The following is a 19,458-nucleotide window of genomic DNA, read 5'->3' on the forward strand; positions in this document are numbered from 1 at the left end:
AATCGTCTGTAAATAATTAATTGAATTAATTACGATCCATTGCATTCGTCTATCAACGTTTATTCGTTTCTATATGCCGATTTCGATACTTAAAACACTGAAGAGTTCCAATATTGAAGCGTGAACATTAACACTTGCTCTATAAATCGTCCTAGAGCACCCGACTACCCAAAATTAATACTTATGAAAGAGACAAGAGTGTGAAGGTAATTGTACGAGAACAACGAAAAGTGCTGTACATTCTTACGAAAATGACAAACATTGTCAAAATTATCAAAAAAGTAGTCAATTAATCGGCACTTCGTCAATTAATACCAGTTTATAACGCCGTTATGTAACTTTTCGTGAATAAATAGAAGAATGTACAGCACTTTTCCTCGGTTTCTAAGTACGATGAACAAGTGTATCACGTTTGTTTGCATGGCAAAATACGTTAGTTGGGTGCTCTGGCCATATTTACCGACCAAGTGTTAATGTAGTCCTTCGTGCCGGTCACGTGACCACGGGACAACACGAGGACCGACGAAAACTTCCCGATAAGGACGTTGGACACCTAACATTACAATCCGGTCAAGGAAACAAATAGAACTGACGGGGAAATTATTAAATAATGCATTTATTAAAAAACATAACGATTTTAGTTCTTTTTAATTATATATACAACATTAACCCACATGCGTGGCGTCTATGAATAGCATTAACTATCTACATACCCCATGTGCACGTTATCATATACATGTATTTAAACTAGGGTGATTTGAAAAACAAAACAAAAAACAAGCAAAAAACAAAAAAAAACAAAAAAAAACAATAAACAACTTAACAAAAAACCTTCAAATAAGCTCAAATACTAATGTTCAGTAATTCGTGTTAAATTAGAATAATTGTATGAGTATAGATGGAGAAGAAAACGCAAAGGAAATGAAGCGGGGACTATTTTTTCAAGTTCATTATTTATATTTAACTGTTGTAATGTTTTAATAACGATCTTACAATCAGGATGTTATCAATATTGATATTATAGGCTTGTCCATACAAATACAAGGCATACTAGTTTTTCAAACCCTGAATCAGAACATATATTCAAATATTTTTCAGTCTACTTTCTTAATCGTCGATTGGTTATGTCGTTGATATAATGAAAACAGCACACAATGTATTGTATATAGAGTAACAACGCATTTTATTTTATTTCCTCAACAAAATCCCATTAAAGAAAAAATAGTGTAACAGTCGAACTTAAAGTGCTAATATATTAAACGTCTGAAAATATTTAATCATATTTGTAAAAAGTCACTTAAATTAAAACCGTAAAATTATGCATTATATATGCAATCATTTGACTTGTTCCTAATCAATATAATTGCATTTCAAGTGGTTATTATTTATTGTCTAGTTTGGAATGTGTGGTCTGTTGGTATTAACTTTAATCTAGGCGACAGGGAAGTAAAAAGGTAGGAATTTATCCGCCCGATTACGTGGGTCTTCCCGGACAAACTAGTATGATTAATATCGGTTGGAATTACTTAGTTCCAAAGTTGTCGTGAAACATTAACTTTAAATAAATAAATAAATAAGAAAACAAAATCAAAAAAATAGCAATAAAAAATTAAAAACAAAACATCCTGCAAATTGCGTTCAGGACATTGGATGTGATCAGTCAAAGCCAAAAGGAAGTAATTCAGTGCCCTACCAGATTTTAGAAAGTTTCTTTGTTCCGTCAATCAATATGACTTTGTAATTGAAGTCGGGAGAAATATTTCAGCCAAAAATGAAGTCAGTAACGTTTTAATCTATAACGTTCTTAACATGTAACAAAATATCTGTACAAATCTAGTTTGAACTAGAAATTGGTACAAATGAGTTAAAATATTCATGTTAATGTATTATTGTTTGTAACTTCGAACTGTGATTTCATTCCGATATTTAAACGCGATACACAATTTACCGTAAAAGTAAAAAAAAACTTACGGATCCGATCACTGACATGCTGTAAGATATTTCCTGATCTCTAAATTGGTAGACAGTATTCACCAAAAAGATAAGTATCTTATTTCTCATTACCACTACATACATTAAATGTAGTTCAGTAATGTTGTTTCCCTCACGTTAGCAATACAATCACAAAATAACAATTTACATAAAAAAGTGGCATGCATAAAATATCGGCATTATGCCATTCTCGACCAAAGCATTGAAATGGAATTTTGATTTCATTTTCCTTTGATAAAGATGATGTTCACAAACAGGATAATATTGCATGATGTATATATATAAGTACAATGCATTACTAGTGATAATAGTGTACAACAACAGCTTTTTGATGAGGTCGATCCATGGTTTTATTAACGCGAGAAAAAATATCGACCAAGGACGGAATAACGTATTCATAATCTGTTCATGCATTCAGTCGAGGACGATGTTTTCTTAGGGAAACAAAGTCATGCACTGACTGCAATCAAACAGTTATAACAGTTTATCATAAAAAAATATGACCAGCTTTTCTGTCAGTTTTTTTTTCTTTTTCTTTTCAATGTACCCTTCTGTTTGAAATCACTGTACGCTTAATGTCTTGTTCCTTTTACTAGGAATCACGTGACAATAATTTCACCTATCCATGATAAAATATATAATCAAGTTGATAATTCCTGGTAAAACTGTGAATGTTCCTTTAGATAAATTTAAAAGTGCTATAAGTTGAATTTCATGCGTGAGTTCACGGATATCACTATTAGTAACAACACTGTGATAAGGATAGAATATACATTCTGTATAGAATAAGTTGATTTAGGGCAGTGCAAAGACTTCGATTTTGTCATTTGCTATTTTGCTATGGTTTGTTTATATGGATCATGTCGCTTCATTTACTCTTATATGGATCATTTTGTGTATGGAATATGATAACTACAGATACATATGATAATGATTTTGTGTTTAGTGATATTTGAGTTGAAAAAACGTCATACTTTAATACAAAAATATTGCAATTAATGCGTTTTCACTTTAAGCAATGGTCTACATTTTTTTTCAAATTCAGTAACAATCTGAACAAAACAGATAAGGCTTTAGATTTAAATCATTATATACAATAATGTAACAATGAATTATTATTCTGTTTGATTTCAACAACCTACATAATGTACAGACAATTTAAATATCTATATGTATATTACCATCAATGTTTATCATAACATCATCTCAACCTTAAGTAGTGCTTCGGAGGATAGATTATTCGACCGAATGCATATTTGTGAGTTATTACTGTTGTATATAACTAAAATTCATGGATACGATAATGCAGATGTTTTATAATAAAGAAAAATATAAACTAAATCGATATTTAAAACAAAATCAATGATAATAACATATTTATGATTACAGGAAAGTGTCATCGGACTTGTTTGACATGCTTAAAAAGTAATTTAACGGTTTTAATTTTTTTCAAATTGATTCTTTAGAAAGTACATGTATATATAAATTGAAAGTTTTTTTTAAAAAGAATGAAATATAGACTGTGATTACGGCTATATTAATTCAAGTTGACAATACTGTACACATTTTAAATTTGTACAAATTTTTCATGTCTTTTTATAATTAAATGTATAAAGATACATGCATAGAGATAATTGTAAATTGAAACAATGACAATTATTATAATTTATTTTCGAATCCACATAAGCATGTGAACATTATTTACGATTTTGTTAGGCTGACCCCTTCACGCAACTTATTGTTATGTAAGGAGGTCCACTACGACTATCACTGTAATGATAACTAATCATTCACGGTTCATTATTTGTATGCATCGCAAATGGTTAAACACATTAATAACAATAAATTGAAGTAGGGTAAAATGCTGACTACAACATAATTTAGATACATGTAATATTTGTTAAAATTACAATCAAGTAATATTATATAGGGTCGACTTTATTTAGTGACTATTGACGTTAAATAAACAAGAAAGGTCTAAAAAGATTGAAATTGATCATGGCCGTTCAAATTGGAAATATTCTATTTCATTATGCGATATCAGACGTGTTCGATAGTTGTTGCCATGCCTGCTAGTTCCATTATCATCACATTTTGTTAATGAGATACCCATAGCGGATAACCTTGATGAAGATGATGACACTTATCGTCCCGAAGCATCTTGTCATATTATGCGTGTACTTTTTCAAGGATATCCATACAAATCAATAGGTTTTGTTCGTTTTTGCTCTAGTTCTTATTACTTTGAATACAAATTAGGGCTTTGTTATCATGCTCGTAGTCTCTGTTATGTTCACAACCCGTATACTAATGAACTATAAAAAATATACATATCATACATCAAATTAGAAACTTAAATTTCAGTCCATCAAAATGTCATCGAATTCTAAAAAAAAAAAAACATTTGACAATTCTTGTTGATCTTACAACCTTGAGAAAAGTCTCACAATGTGACTGTAATGCTAAAATGATATAGAATTGATAATTAAATTAATTAAAATACATATGTAAACAACTTTTGTCGAGGTATAGTGATAAATTGTGATCAGATGTAGATGCACACATAAACATTCTTGATAAGTATCACAGTAACATAAATTTTAAATTATTGATTAAAACTTTTTCAGAGTGAGTTTTGGTGCAATGTCTGATCCCAGTGTCTTGAGAACACTTTCAATGGGAGTAACAAAAGTTTTGTTGTTGAGGAACCCGATCGCGATTCCTAGACAAGCATCTGGATAATAATGTCCTCTGCCTCCCTTCATGACAAAAACTGCCGATCCAGAGTCACCGAGTTCAAAAAATTGCTTTTTGCTGTATTCACTAATTACGAACTGATTCTTGAGAATATATTTCTTAATAGAATCTCTTTCAATCCCTAGAGGATCAGAATCGGACATCTTGACCTGGCCATTACATGTCAGAATACCAACAGACAGTCCGGAACTTGCGCCTAGCTTCATGCACCTTATTGGCCGTTCTGCAGAAGTAAAAATAACAGAGAATTGGAATGAATCATAAATCAGAGCAATAATACGGTGCATGATTAATTCCAGACGTAAATGATAATGACGCAGAATAATTAGAAATGAATCAAATGATCAATTTCTTTTGAGCATGCAACATACCAATTATCATAACTATAGGTTTCTTTGTTTAGCAGAAGCCTTTATGTTCAGATTAACATATCACGTTCATTCATTACAATACATTTGCTACCTGTTATGACCTAATAATGCGATCCTAAATTTGTATCGCTGTTGAAACACCACGTGACCTTCGAAGTACCGGGGTATGTCCAAGTTATATATATTTGAACAAACATGTTTCCGTCAGTCTAGCATGTGACTGTTAATATTATTGGCCTGGAACTCTTGTCATAAAGAAATGCTCTTATACCAATATGGATTGTTTGTTAACGCCGATACATGGTCAATATTGACCTAAGACAAAATATCGACCGAAGACGAAGTCCAAGGAATTTTGGTCGATATAACCATGTTTGGAACAAAATCAAAATGCTACAATTACTTTATTATTTTTATTACTTTTTTTTTACTTTTTTTATTGTTGTTGCTTTTTTATTTAACATTTTAAAAAGAAAGAAAAATTCAAAAAAGAAAACAACAAAATGTATTTCCTTGTCCCTGAAATGTAAATCGAGACATTGATTTTAAGAATAATTTAAAAACGAAACTATCATATCAGAATTGTAAACACTGATGATTGAACTCGACGTTGACGTCAGATTACTTTCACCGCTGTCATTTTAGCTCTTTTAGTATTGGCTGAATCCGAGTTATCAAGTGGATACAATTCACTCTCCACTGAGCAAGGGAGATCGCGATGTTTTCAGCTGTTTGCTGACCTCTGTTTCGTCCACTGTGCAAAAAGAGCGTCGCTTCGTAACTACGTCTTCAGAGCGCTTGACTTTGATGACTTTGATGCACAATTCAAGCTTTAAAGAAGTCTACGGCAGGTATTCCCGGTGGGTGTATTTATAACCGTGCAATGCATTTTTTTATCCGGTGTTTTGATCTATAAAGTCAAGATACTTTTTACAGACGTCCACGTGACACCGTTCTTACCAATTAATGAACACGGAAAATCAGGGAAAAAAATTAACATATTTCTTTTAAAAAGTAGGTCGAGTTTATGATATTAACATACGCAATGGTCAAAAACTCTAGAATGCAATTAGACAAATATCATGGTCAGTCATGTGAACACAATTAGCCCTTCGTCCGGGTAAACAACATCCTGAAAATTTAGGCTGAAACTTATACCATCACGATGGATTGATGCCATTCATAAGAACAACATCAATAGCCTTTAGATGAGTCTTGATCCAAACTTCATTAGTTTAGGCCCTTTTTATTAATACTTCTTATACGTTTTACTATGTTTATTTTTTTCTTTGAAATAGCTTCCGTCATTTAACGATAGTTAGATAAATGATGACACCATTGTCACCAAACCTACTCACCAAGCATGCGAAGGTATTCAGAATCTGCCTGTTTCCCCGAAATAAATCTTGGTGGATCTCTCCAGTTGAAGCCTACAAATATTCAAATGATATATATATAATATTATGCCTAAACTTATTCATTCATTTGTTTAATCAACAGAGGCCAATTTGGGATGTAACAAAATTAAAGCGAACATTTTTTTTCTAGTTAACAATTACGCACACTGTATGCAAACAAACTTGAAAGGGTAAACGTGAATCATATATCGCCGAATAAAAGGATAAACTATTGTTTTAGAAATAATATTTATGGAAGGCTACTAAATTCCTTACTAAGAAAACAACATGTGCAAAAATGAAATAAGCAATAATATAATTATTCATTAAGACACGAAAAACCAGGCAGTATATGTCATATACTGAACATAAACATCATACCACTGCTCGATCCTGTACTGGGATTAGTTATTGGGCATTTCTAGGAGTGAAATTAATAGAAGTAAACGAAGCATCAAAATGAGTGAAACTATCTTTTCTATAAGGAGAGGAACACTGATAATTTGTAAAATTTCATATACTCTCCCACTTTTGATATGTTACATATTTATGACTTAAACATAAGGCATGTTCTATAACATAAAACCTAGGCACGCGACACATAGCCTGACGAATACAACAGATATATCTAATATATCAAGTGAACTCTTCTGGTAGTCCTGTGGAAATGGTAAATGAAATGTTGCTTGTAATGGGACACGTCATCATATGGGATTAATAGCGTCATATTACCTGCATGTCGAAGATGGGTACCCTTGATGTAATCAAAAGAGCCGTCACGTGGCACTCTGATTGGATCGATTTCTATTAGTGCTGCATCTATGCCAACGTCTAGAGCGGAGTCAAACACAGCTCGAACTACCTTTCCACATTCCCAGTAGACACTTTCGTAAAAAGTAAGGATAAGATTTATAACGTAGAAATAACGACAATCATTAATCAGTTGGCCATTCTGTCTTAATCATTCAGCCGTTTGCAAAAAAAAAGAAAATATTATTGATTCAAAATATAAGATATCAGGTATTCGAAAGAAAAAAAAGACATGCGTCTTCGGAACAAGTATGTATTACTTGGCTGCTGTGGTATGATTCAAATTATCTTTAACAATATGTACTAATGTTTAATTGCATTTATTATTGATGGGTTTCAAAATATCCCTTAGGATGGATTTATAGTTATTACAGGCTAATTTAGTGAACAAATACAGTAAAAATGTTGTTTTTTTCTAACGATATAAACCATGAACTTACTTATGTGTTACATTACGGCAGCATTCATTAACAGGCTCATCCTCGACATCCATTTTTTCTACCTGCCTTATTTCCTCTTCCTCGAAGGCATCTAATGGAGCAATGACGTAATCACCGCTCAATTGTTGTGGACAGGGAAAATATATTGGATGCTCTCCTTTATTAATCTTATCCTTGTAGAACAAATGAGCACAAGTTACAAATCCCGTTTTATTGTTGCCCATTTCAACGAATATTCCCAATGTTCCTTCATATGGGCTTTCGTTAGAAGAATCGGACTGACATAAATTCATTCCTATTTTCAACGGAATATGTTCTGTTGTTTTCATCGGATATTTCCTGCCGTCTTTTGTTAAATTAGACCTGTTGACGTTCTCGGATTGATCTGGTTCATCTCTTCCTGCTGCAGCTTTCTCTATACCGCTAATAGAACCAGAAGCCAGCGGGTTAATTATAGGCCCTAGTCTGAATTCTCCCTCAAGCACCGCAACAGGCATTGCTCCTTTTTCACATGTCAATTCGGTTGGGAATCTTTCGCTTTCAAGCGGAATGTATTCTTTGTGTGAGCAGTGTAAAATGATGTGTCCCTTGGGTTTCATTTCTTGGCTTTTCATCCTAACTAAGCTACCAGCAGTGATGGCATTCAAATTAGAATGTTGCTCCCATAGATGATCAGCCCATAAGTCAATGATTGCCTTGGAAACGACTTCTTCGTCTTCTGTCATTTCGGTGTCTTCTGTCCAGTCGCTCTCCGGGGAAATGTCCTTGTTCATAACAACAATCTGCACGCCATGAATATCACCTTTCTCTTCTTTGTAACTCACATCGTCCGAAAATCCAAGGCAAACCCTTTGAATGGGCCGACTCGTACGGGCTGTGTAGGTGGGCCTAAATCGAGCGACGCCTATAGCCTGATGCTTTCGTTCAGCTGTTTTACAAACGGATTCCAACAACACTGATTCAACTTTCAATCCATATGAGAGTTTAATACAGAGATCAATGGACGGATGACCAGAGTTCTTTTCACTCAGTAACTGTAGAATTTGCGTGAGGTTGAGGCGCACAGAAAGAATAAGGGGTGATAATTCCACAACGGCATTTCTGTCCCAATCTCCACAGAAACAAGCTGGTAGATACTGCGCCATATCCAATGTTACAATAGCTCCGCCGTCAAGAAGCATTTCAACCATTTGTTTTTCTCCCAAGAGAATTGCAAGATTTAATGCTGTCCATCCTGCTTCATCCTTGACATTTACGTCAATTGTCTTACCGCTGTGTAGCATATTCTGTAACTCATCGACCTCGTTGTGAAGAACACAATGATGCAGGGAATGCAGATCTGTAAATTGACACAATTAATCATTGTCATGAAATTATTTAAAATAATGACTTAAAACATATTCAATTTGATATGACTTGAAATCAAACAAAAGTTGTTGTTGTTATAACTCAATATAATTCATGTGAAGGAGATAATCCCGTAACATAAGTGTAAACATATTAACAAAGATATAAACAAGGTACAAACATGATCTAAACTAAAATAATTAACCCGTATACTGAACAGAACGAAAGCAAATAAAGTATATATCAAAAGAAATTTCGCAAAATTGAAGAATGTTGTTAAAATGGGATACCCCGTCTTATCAATCGAAGCTCTATAAAAATAACAAATATGTCAAAAAGATCGTTCGGACTGCTAAAGAACTCATCGTCTTCATGGAGCGAATTCTTCTTATGGAAGCCTTTTCCGTTAGGAGTCGACATGTTTTGTTGTAAGGATATATATCGATCAATAGTAACGTACCGTAGGGTGACTTCCCCCTGGTTAGTTTGAGTTTCTTTTCCAGGAGGTTAACAGTTTTGTTCTCAGAAACAAGTACTGAATATTGAAGATCCGACGGAATTCCGTGTTGAAATTCTGAATCTGCCAGGAAATCGCTTGTTTGGATGTGCTTGAATGTTAGAGAGTCCTTCTCAAAGACACCACGAGCTCGATGTACCTGATGTTGTGCAGCAAGAGCAACCACTTTCTGAATAGACTGTTCGTCTTTGGACGGAGATACGACAACAACCAGTTCTGCTGAATTAGCGTCTTTCATCAGTTTGCTTGGGGAACCGCCCTGTAAAACATTATAATTACATGCATTATCGTGGCATACAAATAAAATCACCTCAGTAAAATCCATAATCAAAGGTCCGAGACCTTACATAAATACCCGAAACAATGTATGTTTAAAAGTATACAACATATCAGTTTTAGTGGGAAGCTTTAACATCTTCTAACATGTAAAAGAAAAGTTATGTATCCATGTATCCATGTATCCATTTGTTTCGGTCTGCAAATATAAATCATGCAAGTTAGTATAATTTGGTACAATTGACTTCAACGCGGGTTATCCTTTCCTGGGTACAATTGCACTAGCCCTTTTCCTAAGTGATATTTGAATACTCAAGTTAAAGAGCTTGGCCAATGAATTGAATGAGGGAGAGGTGTGATCGCAGTATTTTTTTTCAAAATACATAATTTTCATGTTGATATCAACTTACCTTTCCCCTTGATAAAATGAATTCATCATCATCCACTGCTTCAAAGTGAAGAACCATCATCTGTTCTCCTAATTGTCTTTGTTCATGCGATAGGACAGGCGTATCTAATACACACACACACACACATATATATACATGTACTACAGTAATATTATTTCCAGTATATAGTTATAGAAATAAAATTGACAAAATGGCTCAACACAATTTTAAGGTTAGCCAAAACCATAACAAGATGTAGCATGTTGTTATAACTCAATATAATTCATGTGAAGGAGATAATCCCGTAACATAAGTGTAAACATATTAACAAAGATATAAACAAGGTACAAACATGATCTAAACTAAAATAATTAACCCGTATACTGAACAGAACGAAAGCAAATAAAGTATATATCAAAAGAAATTTCGCAAAATTGAAGAATGTTGTTAAAATGGGATACCCCGTCTTATCAATCGAAGCTCTATAAAATAACATGCCAAAAAGATCGTTCTGACTGCTAAAGAACTCATTGTCCTCATCGAGTGAATTCTTCTTAAGGAAGCCTTTTCCGTTAGGAGTCGACATGTTTTGTTGTAAGGATATATATCGATCAATAGTAACGTACCGTAGGGTGACTTCCCCCTGGTTAGTTTGAGTTTCTTTTCCAGGAGGTTAACAGTTTTGTTCTCAGAAACAAGTACTGAATATTGAAGATCCGACGGAATTCCGTGTTGAAATTCTGAATCTGCCAGGAAATCGCTTGTTTGGATGTGCTTGAATGTTAGAGAGTCCTTCTCAAAGACACCACGAGCTCGATGTACCTGATGTTGTGCAGCAAGAGCAACCACTTTCTGAATAGACTGTTCGTCTTTGGACGGAGATACGACAACAACCAGTTCTGCTGAATTAGCGTCTTTCATCAGTTTGCTTGGGGAACCGCCCTGTAAAACATTATAATTACAGGCATTATCGTGGCATACAAATAAAATCACCTTAGTAAAATCCATAATCAAAGGTCCGAGACCTTACATAAATACCCGAAACAATGTATGTTTAAAAGTATACAACATATCAGTTTTAGTAGGAAGCTTTAACATATTCTAACATGTAAAAGAAAAGTTATGTATCCATGTATCCATGTGTTTCGGTCTGCAAATATAAATCATGCAAGTTAGTATAATTTGGTACAATTGACTTCAACGCGGGTTATCCTTTCCTGGGTACAATTGCACTAGCCCTTTTCCTAAGTGATATTTGAATACTCAAGTTAAAGAGCTTAGCCAATGAATTGAATGAGGGAGAGGTGTGATCGCAGTTTTTTTTCAAAATACATAACTTTCATGTTGATGTCAACTTACCTTTCCCCTTGTTAAAATGAATTCATCCTCATCCACTGCTTCAAAGTGAAGAACCATCATTTGTTCTCCTAATAGTCTTTGTTCATGCGATAGGACAGGCGTATCTAATACACATACACACACACACATATATATATACATGTACTGCAGTAATATTATTTCAAGTATATAGTTATAGAATAAAATGTAAGTCTTTGTTCTTTCATAAAATTTCATAAAATTTCATAAAATTGACAAAATGGCTAAACACAATTTTAAGGTTAGCCAAAACCACAAAAAGATGTAGCATGTGAAGAGGAAGAAATTGGCAAAAAAAAAAAAAAAAAGATCATGAAGAGGGAACAGTTGTTTAAAAACAATATATCGAAAGCATGATAAAGAGACAACTTTTTATTCTTGTACTCGGCCTGACCCTCACACTCAGGATCTACGTCCACAAGTAGCTTGAGTTAAAAATAGAACACATGTAACAGCTAACCATTACACATAATATAGATTTATAAGTGTGGACCACTATTATGCAAAACACTGGCTTTTGAATTACAAGATACATACCTCTTGCATCATCCGTCATTATATTACTGTCTTGAAGCGATTCCGTCAGTGTGTTGATATTGTCTCCTTTACGTACATCCGGTGGAGTTTTGGCCACTAAAAGACCTCTTTCTTTCATGCATTGGTAAAGACGATGACTCCGTGTCATCTCAACATAACTTAGCAGTCGTTTGGTAGTGTCATCTGTGTTAAGGTCACACAAACTCAAGATGTTTCCGTCCTCCAGCAGAAGATCGACGAGTGCTCCGATATCACCAGTCAAGTTCACACAGTCAAGAACAAACAAATCCTTTTTGTTTACTTCAGAACTCCTGTATCGCACTGCACGCAAAATAGTTGTTGTCATTCCAAGCGTATGTCCTACCTGGACTGCATTCTTACCGAAGAATGATCCCTGCGATACAAACGTTTTTCCTACTTTTGCACCTTGTTTGATCAGATGACAAACAGCTACATGTTTGTTAAAAGATCTCTCAAACGCATATTCCAATGGACATTTACTGTGCTCATCGATAGCCTCTATATCAGCGTTGAATTCCAACAAAAGATCAATCATTTTAGCGATGTTTTTGACCTGGGCTGCACGATGCAATGGTTGCAAACCGTCTCGATCAGAGATATCCGTCCTGGCACCAGAATGTAAGAGCAATCTACAAATTTCGGGATTACCATTTCTTATTGCCAAGTGCAAGGCCGTTTCGTGATTTTCATCTTTAGCATTGGTGTCTAGAGAGTGTTTTTCCAATAACACTTTTAGGAAATCAGAATATCCTTTGCTCGCAGCAAAATGCAGTAACGGGACATTCTTGGACATGTTTTCTAAATTTGCTCCTATGTGAAGGAACCACTTCCCCAGTTCTTCATGACCATGGAGCAGTGCTTTTTTGAGAAGAGTATTTACGGCACCTTCCAATTTTCCTTCAGACTGTAAGTATTCAAGGTCTTCACGCTTATCATTTTTGGCAGCATAGATGAGAATGGTGTTATTTGGAGTCCACGATTTGTTTTCGTTTTTTTTATATTCTTCAATTTTCTTCTGGTATATATCACTTCGCTTTAGATTTGGTTTTGTCACCGGTTTTGTGATTGGAAGTAGTATAATGTCGTTTTTCTTTTTTTCAATGTTTGTGTGTTTTCGATTCTGATCCATATTTTTCCTTTCATAGAGCAACTACAGCTTCTGAAACCATAGAAAAGTTTCACATGTATAAATACTCCCCATATGACCGGTTAAGTAATTGCAATATATACACAATAAGCATATTGTTGATCATTGTGTCCTCAATTTTCGTTGCTAGGGGACCCTTTCCTTTCATGCATTGATAAAAACAATGGCTTCTTGACATATCAACATTCAATCGTTTAATTGTAAGTCACAAAGAAAATTCCGTACTCCTGCAGGAGATCAATGAGTGCTCTAAGATCAGATGTCAAGTTAATTTGACCCTTTGGCGAATTAACCGTTTCCCCAGATATTCGAAGCAGTACATTTCTAGGAGCTTTTTGTAGCCATTTAATTTGCCTGCATAACTAAAGTATTTCGGCTCCCTTCTGTTATGATTATTGGCAGCATCAATGATAATTTTGATTTAATATTTTTTTTTCTCTTTCCATTTTTTTTTTTTTTTACTTTTTATCACGATTCACATCACTGTCTTAGTGAAGTTTTGCTTCAATTTTTATTTAAGTGCCTGTTTTGTTTTTTTTTAATTTTATTTGAAAAGTCGTAGGATTACATTTTATTTCTTTTTAATTCCCATGCATTTTCCATTCCGAACAATATCTCTCTCTCCATAGAAAAATAATTGTTTCTCAAAATATTTAAAATGATACATCATACATGTATAAATAGCTAAATGTACAATTCGTAATCAATCGCATTATGTCTATTTGTCTAATTATATCCTATTGACTCGGCTTGGAAGATTTTGTCAGCTAGTAGGGCGTTAGACTGGTAAGTCACATGTCCATGGTCCGATTCCAGCTGACACAATGAACTCTGTTAGGAGTAAGATATACCATAAACCATAGTAATAACAAACGTTAATAAAATAGACTAACACATAAACTTTAAAAAGTTGTCAAAGGATAATGAAGGGATTCAGAACAGCCACACGTTTCCATCAAGCCTGATTGTGTTGCATACAATGTATGACATATGTCCTTATTTCACAATATCTACACGAATGATACACTTACAAATGTTCTGGAGAAAGTTGTTGAATTGTTAAAAAATTAAATCGATCCAAAATCAGAAGATGCCTGATCAGAATAGTTGGACAGGAAAAAAACTTTTATCTGCTGAATATCTGGAAAGTAAACTTTATTGCTGTTAACTTTTTATCTAATTATTATTTTTATCTTGTTTGTGTCTTTTCGTAAATCTCTTGATTAGTGTGATATTCTATTACATGCAAGGTGACCACGTAAAATCATACTTTATAATATCTACTTTAACTCTGGCGTCGTTGGTGCAGTTTGGGCTTTCCTATACATTGTATATATAGAGAGAGATAACGCTAACAATAATGTATTGTGTATTTTAGAATACTAGTTAGGTGTACCGGATATGGATTGAGTGGGCGAACACAGATATGAGCTAACAAAGCTATTGTCGTTGAAGTGCTTGACAAACCCAGTGTATTTAATTAAGAATTCGATGGTTTTAATGTTGATGAACTCAGGATTATTAGTGTTTTTGAAGTGATATCAGAATTTGAATTGAAGAGAACCTTTGTCACAAGAAAGAGGTTCAAATGACAACTAATACAGACAGCAAACCGAAATGTCAAAGGTGAAAATGTAGATCAAGTTGACATAAATAAAAAGTCGCCTTACTTAGGTGATACAGAGCCGTAACAATGGACCATGAATTACTATTTATTGCATGAGACACCGCCCCAACTAGTTGAACAAAAGGACAGATGGACTGACAGGAACACGGACACATCGTAAAACTAATACCCACCGGTTCCTTGTCGGGATCTTATCAGATCATAAAAAAGAACATATAAACTACTCATATTGGTAGATATACGAGCAATATATGATATTCTTATTATCAGTTGTTGTGTTATACTTGTCTACCTTGTGTAATAACAAATCCAGTTTTATCCTAATGTAGTCAATTAGAAGAAATGCTTTTACAGGAAGTTATGACCCATTTAAATTTGAATACTACGTTATATTAATCAATATTATGTCTGTTATATGTAATACCCTACAACGGTTATGTCTATCAAGGTAACCAATTTCAACACAATCACACGACACAATCAGATAAATAGTATTTAGGCCACAACCAAACAGAAAACGTTACTTACCGCCATTATGACTTGTTAACAGGTCTGTAGAGTGATTAATCCCACCTTCCTAGTTGATTATCTATCCACTTCACTTCACATTACGTCATTCTACTGAAACTGTCGTTGCTGACAACCTAGTCTAAATATAGATTCCATTGATTATGTCATTGCCTTTTTTGAATTGAGGTTATTATCTTATCGGGTATGGGCGGTGTTTTTGTGTATGAAATGTATATGCTTTGTGCAACACAACAGTTCAGAACAAGTCCCTAATGATATGTTAAAATAGTCTTCTGTTATCTTATATATCAGAGAAACACGAACCGACATATACCGTCGCATACCATCAACACAATTAGGGTAAAGCGGCTTGTCCAAGGACACAACCACGACAGCACAGACCAGCTCTTACTTACTTTACTGATCTTGTTCCAGAATTATCTTATAGAGAGATTCCAAAGAGTTCGTACAGATGGTTATGGTTTACGTTATAAATACCAAGGTTATCAGCACATGGGTACTACAAGGCTGTGTCCAAGGCTCACTTGTCTTTCTTCTTCACATCAATGATATCATCGAAAATATTTACACTAATAATTTTATAAACAACGCCTCTATCTCTTTTACCATAGATGAAGACTGAGCTCAATTAGCTCTAGCTTTAACAAATGATCAACAGATAGTCTAGAATATATACAATTAGCAACAGCAGGAATTGGTACCGACCATTACATCATAAACTGTATAACAGAACTCATGTTGTCGGAAGAGAGAGACACAAATAAAACATGATGTATAAATCAATGTAGGACTCTCACCACAAAATGTCTGATGCATTTATTTCCTTTAGTAGCAATACTAATGAAAATCATCATTATCACCGTCAAACTAGACTTTTTAATGCACCAATATGCAAAACTATTAACTACTTTGACTTATTCCATTGAATGGCATCACGCAGCTACATGTGACAACATTCATAGTAATATTTTGAATCTCCTAAATTTCCAAGTTTTAGAATGTAAGATAAAATTGGACAACTGAATTTTTTTCAAAACTGAGTTTAATAGAAGGGAAAGATTATTCTTTTCCAACTTAAAAAGTATTGTAGTGGATTTTTTTTCAATGACTGATATTCAAATATGAACATGCTCAGATGAAATAGAAACAGTCTATCATTTGTTGAAGAAGTCAACCTTTACGATAATTTGTGTATTAATTTGATTAATTCGCTCAGTAATTGAGAGATTGACCATAACTATATCTATAATGACAATATTTCAAATAGCTGTCCTAGCTGTGAAAGTAACACAAACATACTAATGGTTCATGATATACATTCTTTTAAAGGGAAATCAAAACGTACACTTTCTAACAGATTAAGAAAGCAATTACATGTATATTGACAAAAATATATTTTATGATTTTTTTGTTTGTTGATGTGTGAGTCAATTTGAACAAATATCCAAAAATATGTATTTACATATATTCAGTTTGTGCTCCTTTATCTTTTGATTATACTTTTGTTAAATGCACATGTCGGGTTAGTTATGTTTATTACATATCTTCATAAATACATTTAATTATTTTCATTTCATTATATCTATCAAATCTTTTTCGCACAAGTTCTATACTATTCTTGTAACACTCTAGCCACCTATATAGATAATCTATATAGCCTTTCCTGTTCTGTAAGTCAATTCATTTTATCATAACAGCAGATAAATAAAATCTTGTGAACTGATTCATGTAAAGGACAGAATAAAGTAGTCATTGATTGTATTCGTATTAAATTACATAATTTGCATGTAAAAAAGCTACGCTTGAGTGACGCGCACCCGTTCCTAATCTAGTCACTGCTACTCTGCGTGTATGTCTGGTCATAGGCCACCGTAACCGATACACGTCCGACTGGTAAGGCGGACAAGGATATCTGTGAACACTCCTACCCATTAGCATTTGTATATAAAATGACATACATTATTGTCCGCAGTCAAATACATATGAACCAGGCGTTTCACACTTGAAAATTTAAACATATGCAATAGCACACTTTTGTCACAAACTTAGAAAGCTTATAATTGTTATTCTCGACTGTTTGCTAACACAGGATAACATGAAAAAAGTCGATCACGAATAAGACTGTCACCACATCCGAATAGCTGTAATAGGGACAACAGAATGTACATGTAAACTAAGTACACACTGCTTACTTCAGACCTGTTTCTTAATCAAACATGTTCAGCTATTAGAGCTGTTGAAGACAGGCCTACATCCAATTTAATCTGATATTGAAGTTTACTGTTATTTCTATTTCGTTCATGCTTAGTCACCAACTAACATGTATGCCTATAAACGTATATGGTGTGCACCGTATTGATTTTTTTATTTTTTTTTTTTTGAATAAAGTTACGTGGGATGCCATTTCGGACGTGGCGGACAAAATAAACCTAGGTTAGAGATGATGTATCTCGTTTAAGATTTTGTAGTCAATATTGCTGTGTTTCATTATGTATTTTGTTTTAATGTTACATTTAGATATTAAAAAATTTGTGAGCTTTTAACTCAAATCTTATATCATTTTTAGACTGTGAAGAATAAGTTCTTATTCCAATCATTCAGATTTGTATATATATATTGTTTTGTAATGAGTAATATCAGGTTATCTAGCTTGAACTTAGTAAGTTTATTAATTTGCTTGCCAAAGATGATTTCCTGTTTATTGAATCTAAGACTTATGTTTTTAGTGATAATAATGATCCTTAAATGTTCTATCAAATTCGATAATATATTCACAATCCAATGTCCCATGATAAATGTGTTATTTTTTTGCAGGATGAAAATAATAAAATGTTAAAGTTATTGTAAATTTCTTTGAATGTGAATAAAAAAGTTAAAAAAGTATTTGTAGTTAGAATTCTGTGGTTAATCATAAATTTGCAGCCATTGAAGTTTGGAACTAGTACAGGTATTAAAAGCATATTTGTATATTTCTTCCCATTTGTCTTCATCAGTATTGAAATTATGATTCCATTTGTTCTGAGCACATAGCAGAGTTACCAACGATGTATTTTCCATAGTACCATGACCGCTGCCATGATTATATAAAATTTTAGCAGTAACATGTGCTCTTACCTGGTTGAAAGTGATGTCCAGAATCTTTGCTAAGTCAGTACGTCTTGTCTTTGACCACTCTAAGTACAGGTTATAGAATATGAGACTTTGTCGTAAAACCATAAGTTGATGCACATGTGCTCGGGGCCGAACTCAATAGAAGAGTACACCACCTAAGATGTTTCCTTATTAATCATAATAGGCCCTCGGCGAATTAAGTATCGGCCGAGGGGGATCGTTTTAACAACATTACGGGATACTTTTTGCTGTTCCATGTTCTATGTCTATATTTGATCGTATGTAAATTACATGTGTCTTGATAAAAAAGGGCAGATTGCCTCGACAATTCGACAATTTACTTGTCTGTACTGTCGTTATTACTACTTGACATATATCTATTTTTAGTAATACGCATCCAACATTTGTTTGTTAGGATCCATTACCTATATTGGTTTATACCGTCGTTATTACTTACTAGACCCTATATGGATATGTGATCGTATGTAATATATGTTGTGTGTTGTCGTTATATATTATATTATGTTTCCCTATCTTACCCAAACGGTTGTTATAAGAAATAACTCTCCGTATAAATGTATTGCCTATTTTGTATACTACACACATATTAATCCATAGTATGTCAGTTTATAATTGTCTAAAATGGTTATATATATCAATCTTTCATTTCATACAAATAACAGAACCGTTTAAACAAGACACGATCTGATAAATATCATTTAGGCCACAAACAAACAGAAAATATTACTTACCACCATTATTACTTGTCAACTCGTCTGGTAGATTGTTTAGTTTAACATCCTGGTAGATT

The 19,458-nt window shown here is 33.6% G+C and overlaps 1 protein-coding gene across 2 annotated transcripts; it reads right to left on the reverse strand.

The window, feature by feature from the left end:
• Positions 1-631: 631 nt before the first annotated feature.
• LOC117322450 lies at positions 632-19,458 on the reverse strand. Of its 2 annotated transcripts, XM_033877368.1 has the most exons (10): positions 19,400-19,458; positions 12,211-13,390; positions 11,656-11,759; positions 10,923-11,238; positions 10,318-10,421; positions 9,575-9,890; positions 7,768-9,106; positions 7,250-7,401; positions 6,479-6,550; positions 632-4,972 (listed from the first exon to the last, which is right to left on the reverse strand). In XM_033877368.1, exons 2-10 carry the CDS (start codon positions 13,358-13,360, stop codon positions 4,605-4,607), a joined length of 3,921 nt encoding a protein of 1,306 aa, XP_033733259.1. In that variant the 5' UTR covers positions 13,361-13,390; positions 19,400-19,458; the 3' UTR covers positions 632-4,604. The 2 variants fall into 2 exon arrangements, with proteins under 2 accessions (XP_033733259.1, XP_033733260.1); XM_033877369.1 differs by lacking the exons at positions 9,575-9,890; positions 10,318-10,421.

Source organism: Pecten maximus, chromosome 2, assembly GCF_902652985.1.
Source record: "Pecten maximus chromosome 2, xPecMax1.1, whole genome shotgun sequence".
In the NCBI taxonomy this organism is placed as follows: Eukaryota; Metazoa; Mollusca; class Bivalvia; order Pectinida; family Pectinidae; genus Pecten; species Pecten maximus.

What these genes read in the sequence shown, in the direction of transcription:
- LOC117322450 (XM_033877368.1), bottom strand. Translation starts at nt 13,360, where the DNA reads ATGGATCAGAATCGAAAACACACAAACATTGAAAAAAAGAAAAACGAC. An exon ending in TCATTTTAACAAGGGGAAAG is followed by an intron (nt 11,239 to 11,655) that starts GTAAGTTGACAT and finishes AATGTTTTACAG; the next exon opens with GGCGGTTCCCCAAGCAAACT. An exon ending in CAGGGGGAAGTCACCCTACG is followed by an intron (nt 10,422 to 10,922) that starts GTACGTTACTAT and finishes TGTGTGTATTAG; the next exon opens with ATACGCCTGTCCTATCGCAT.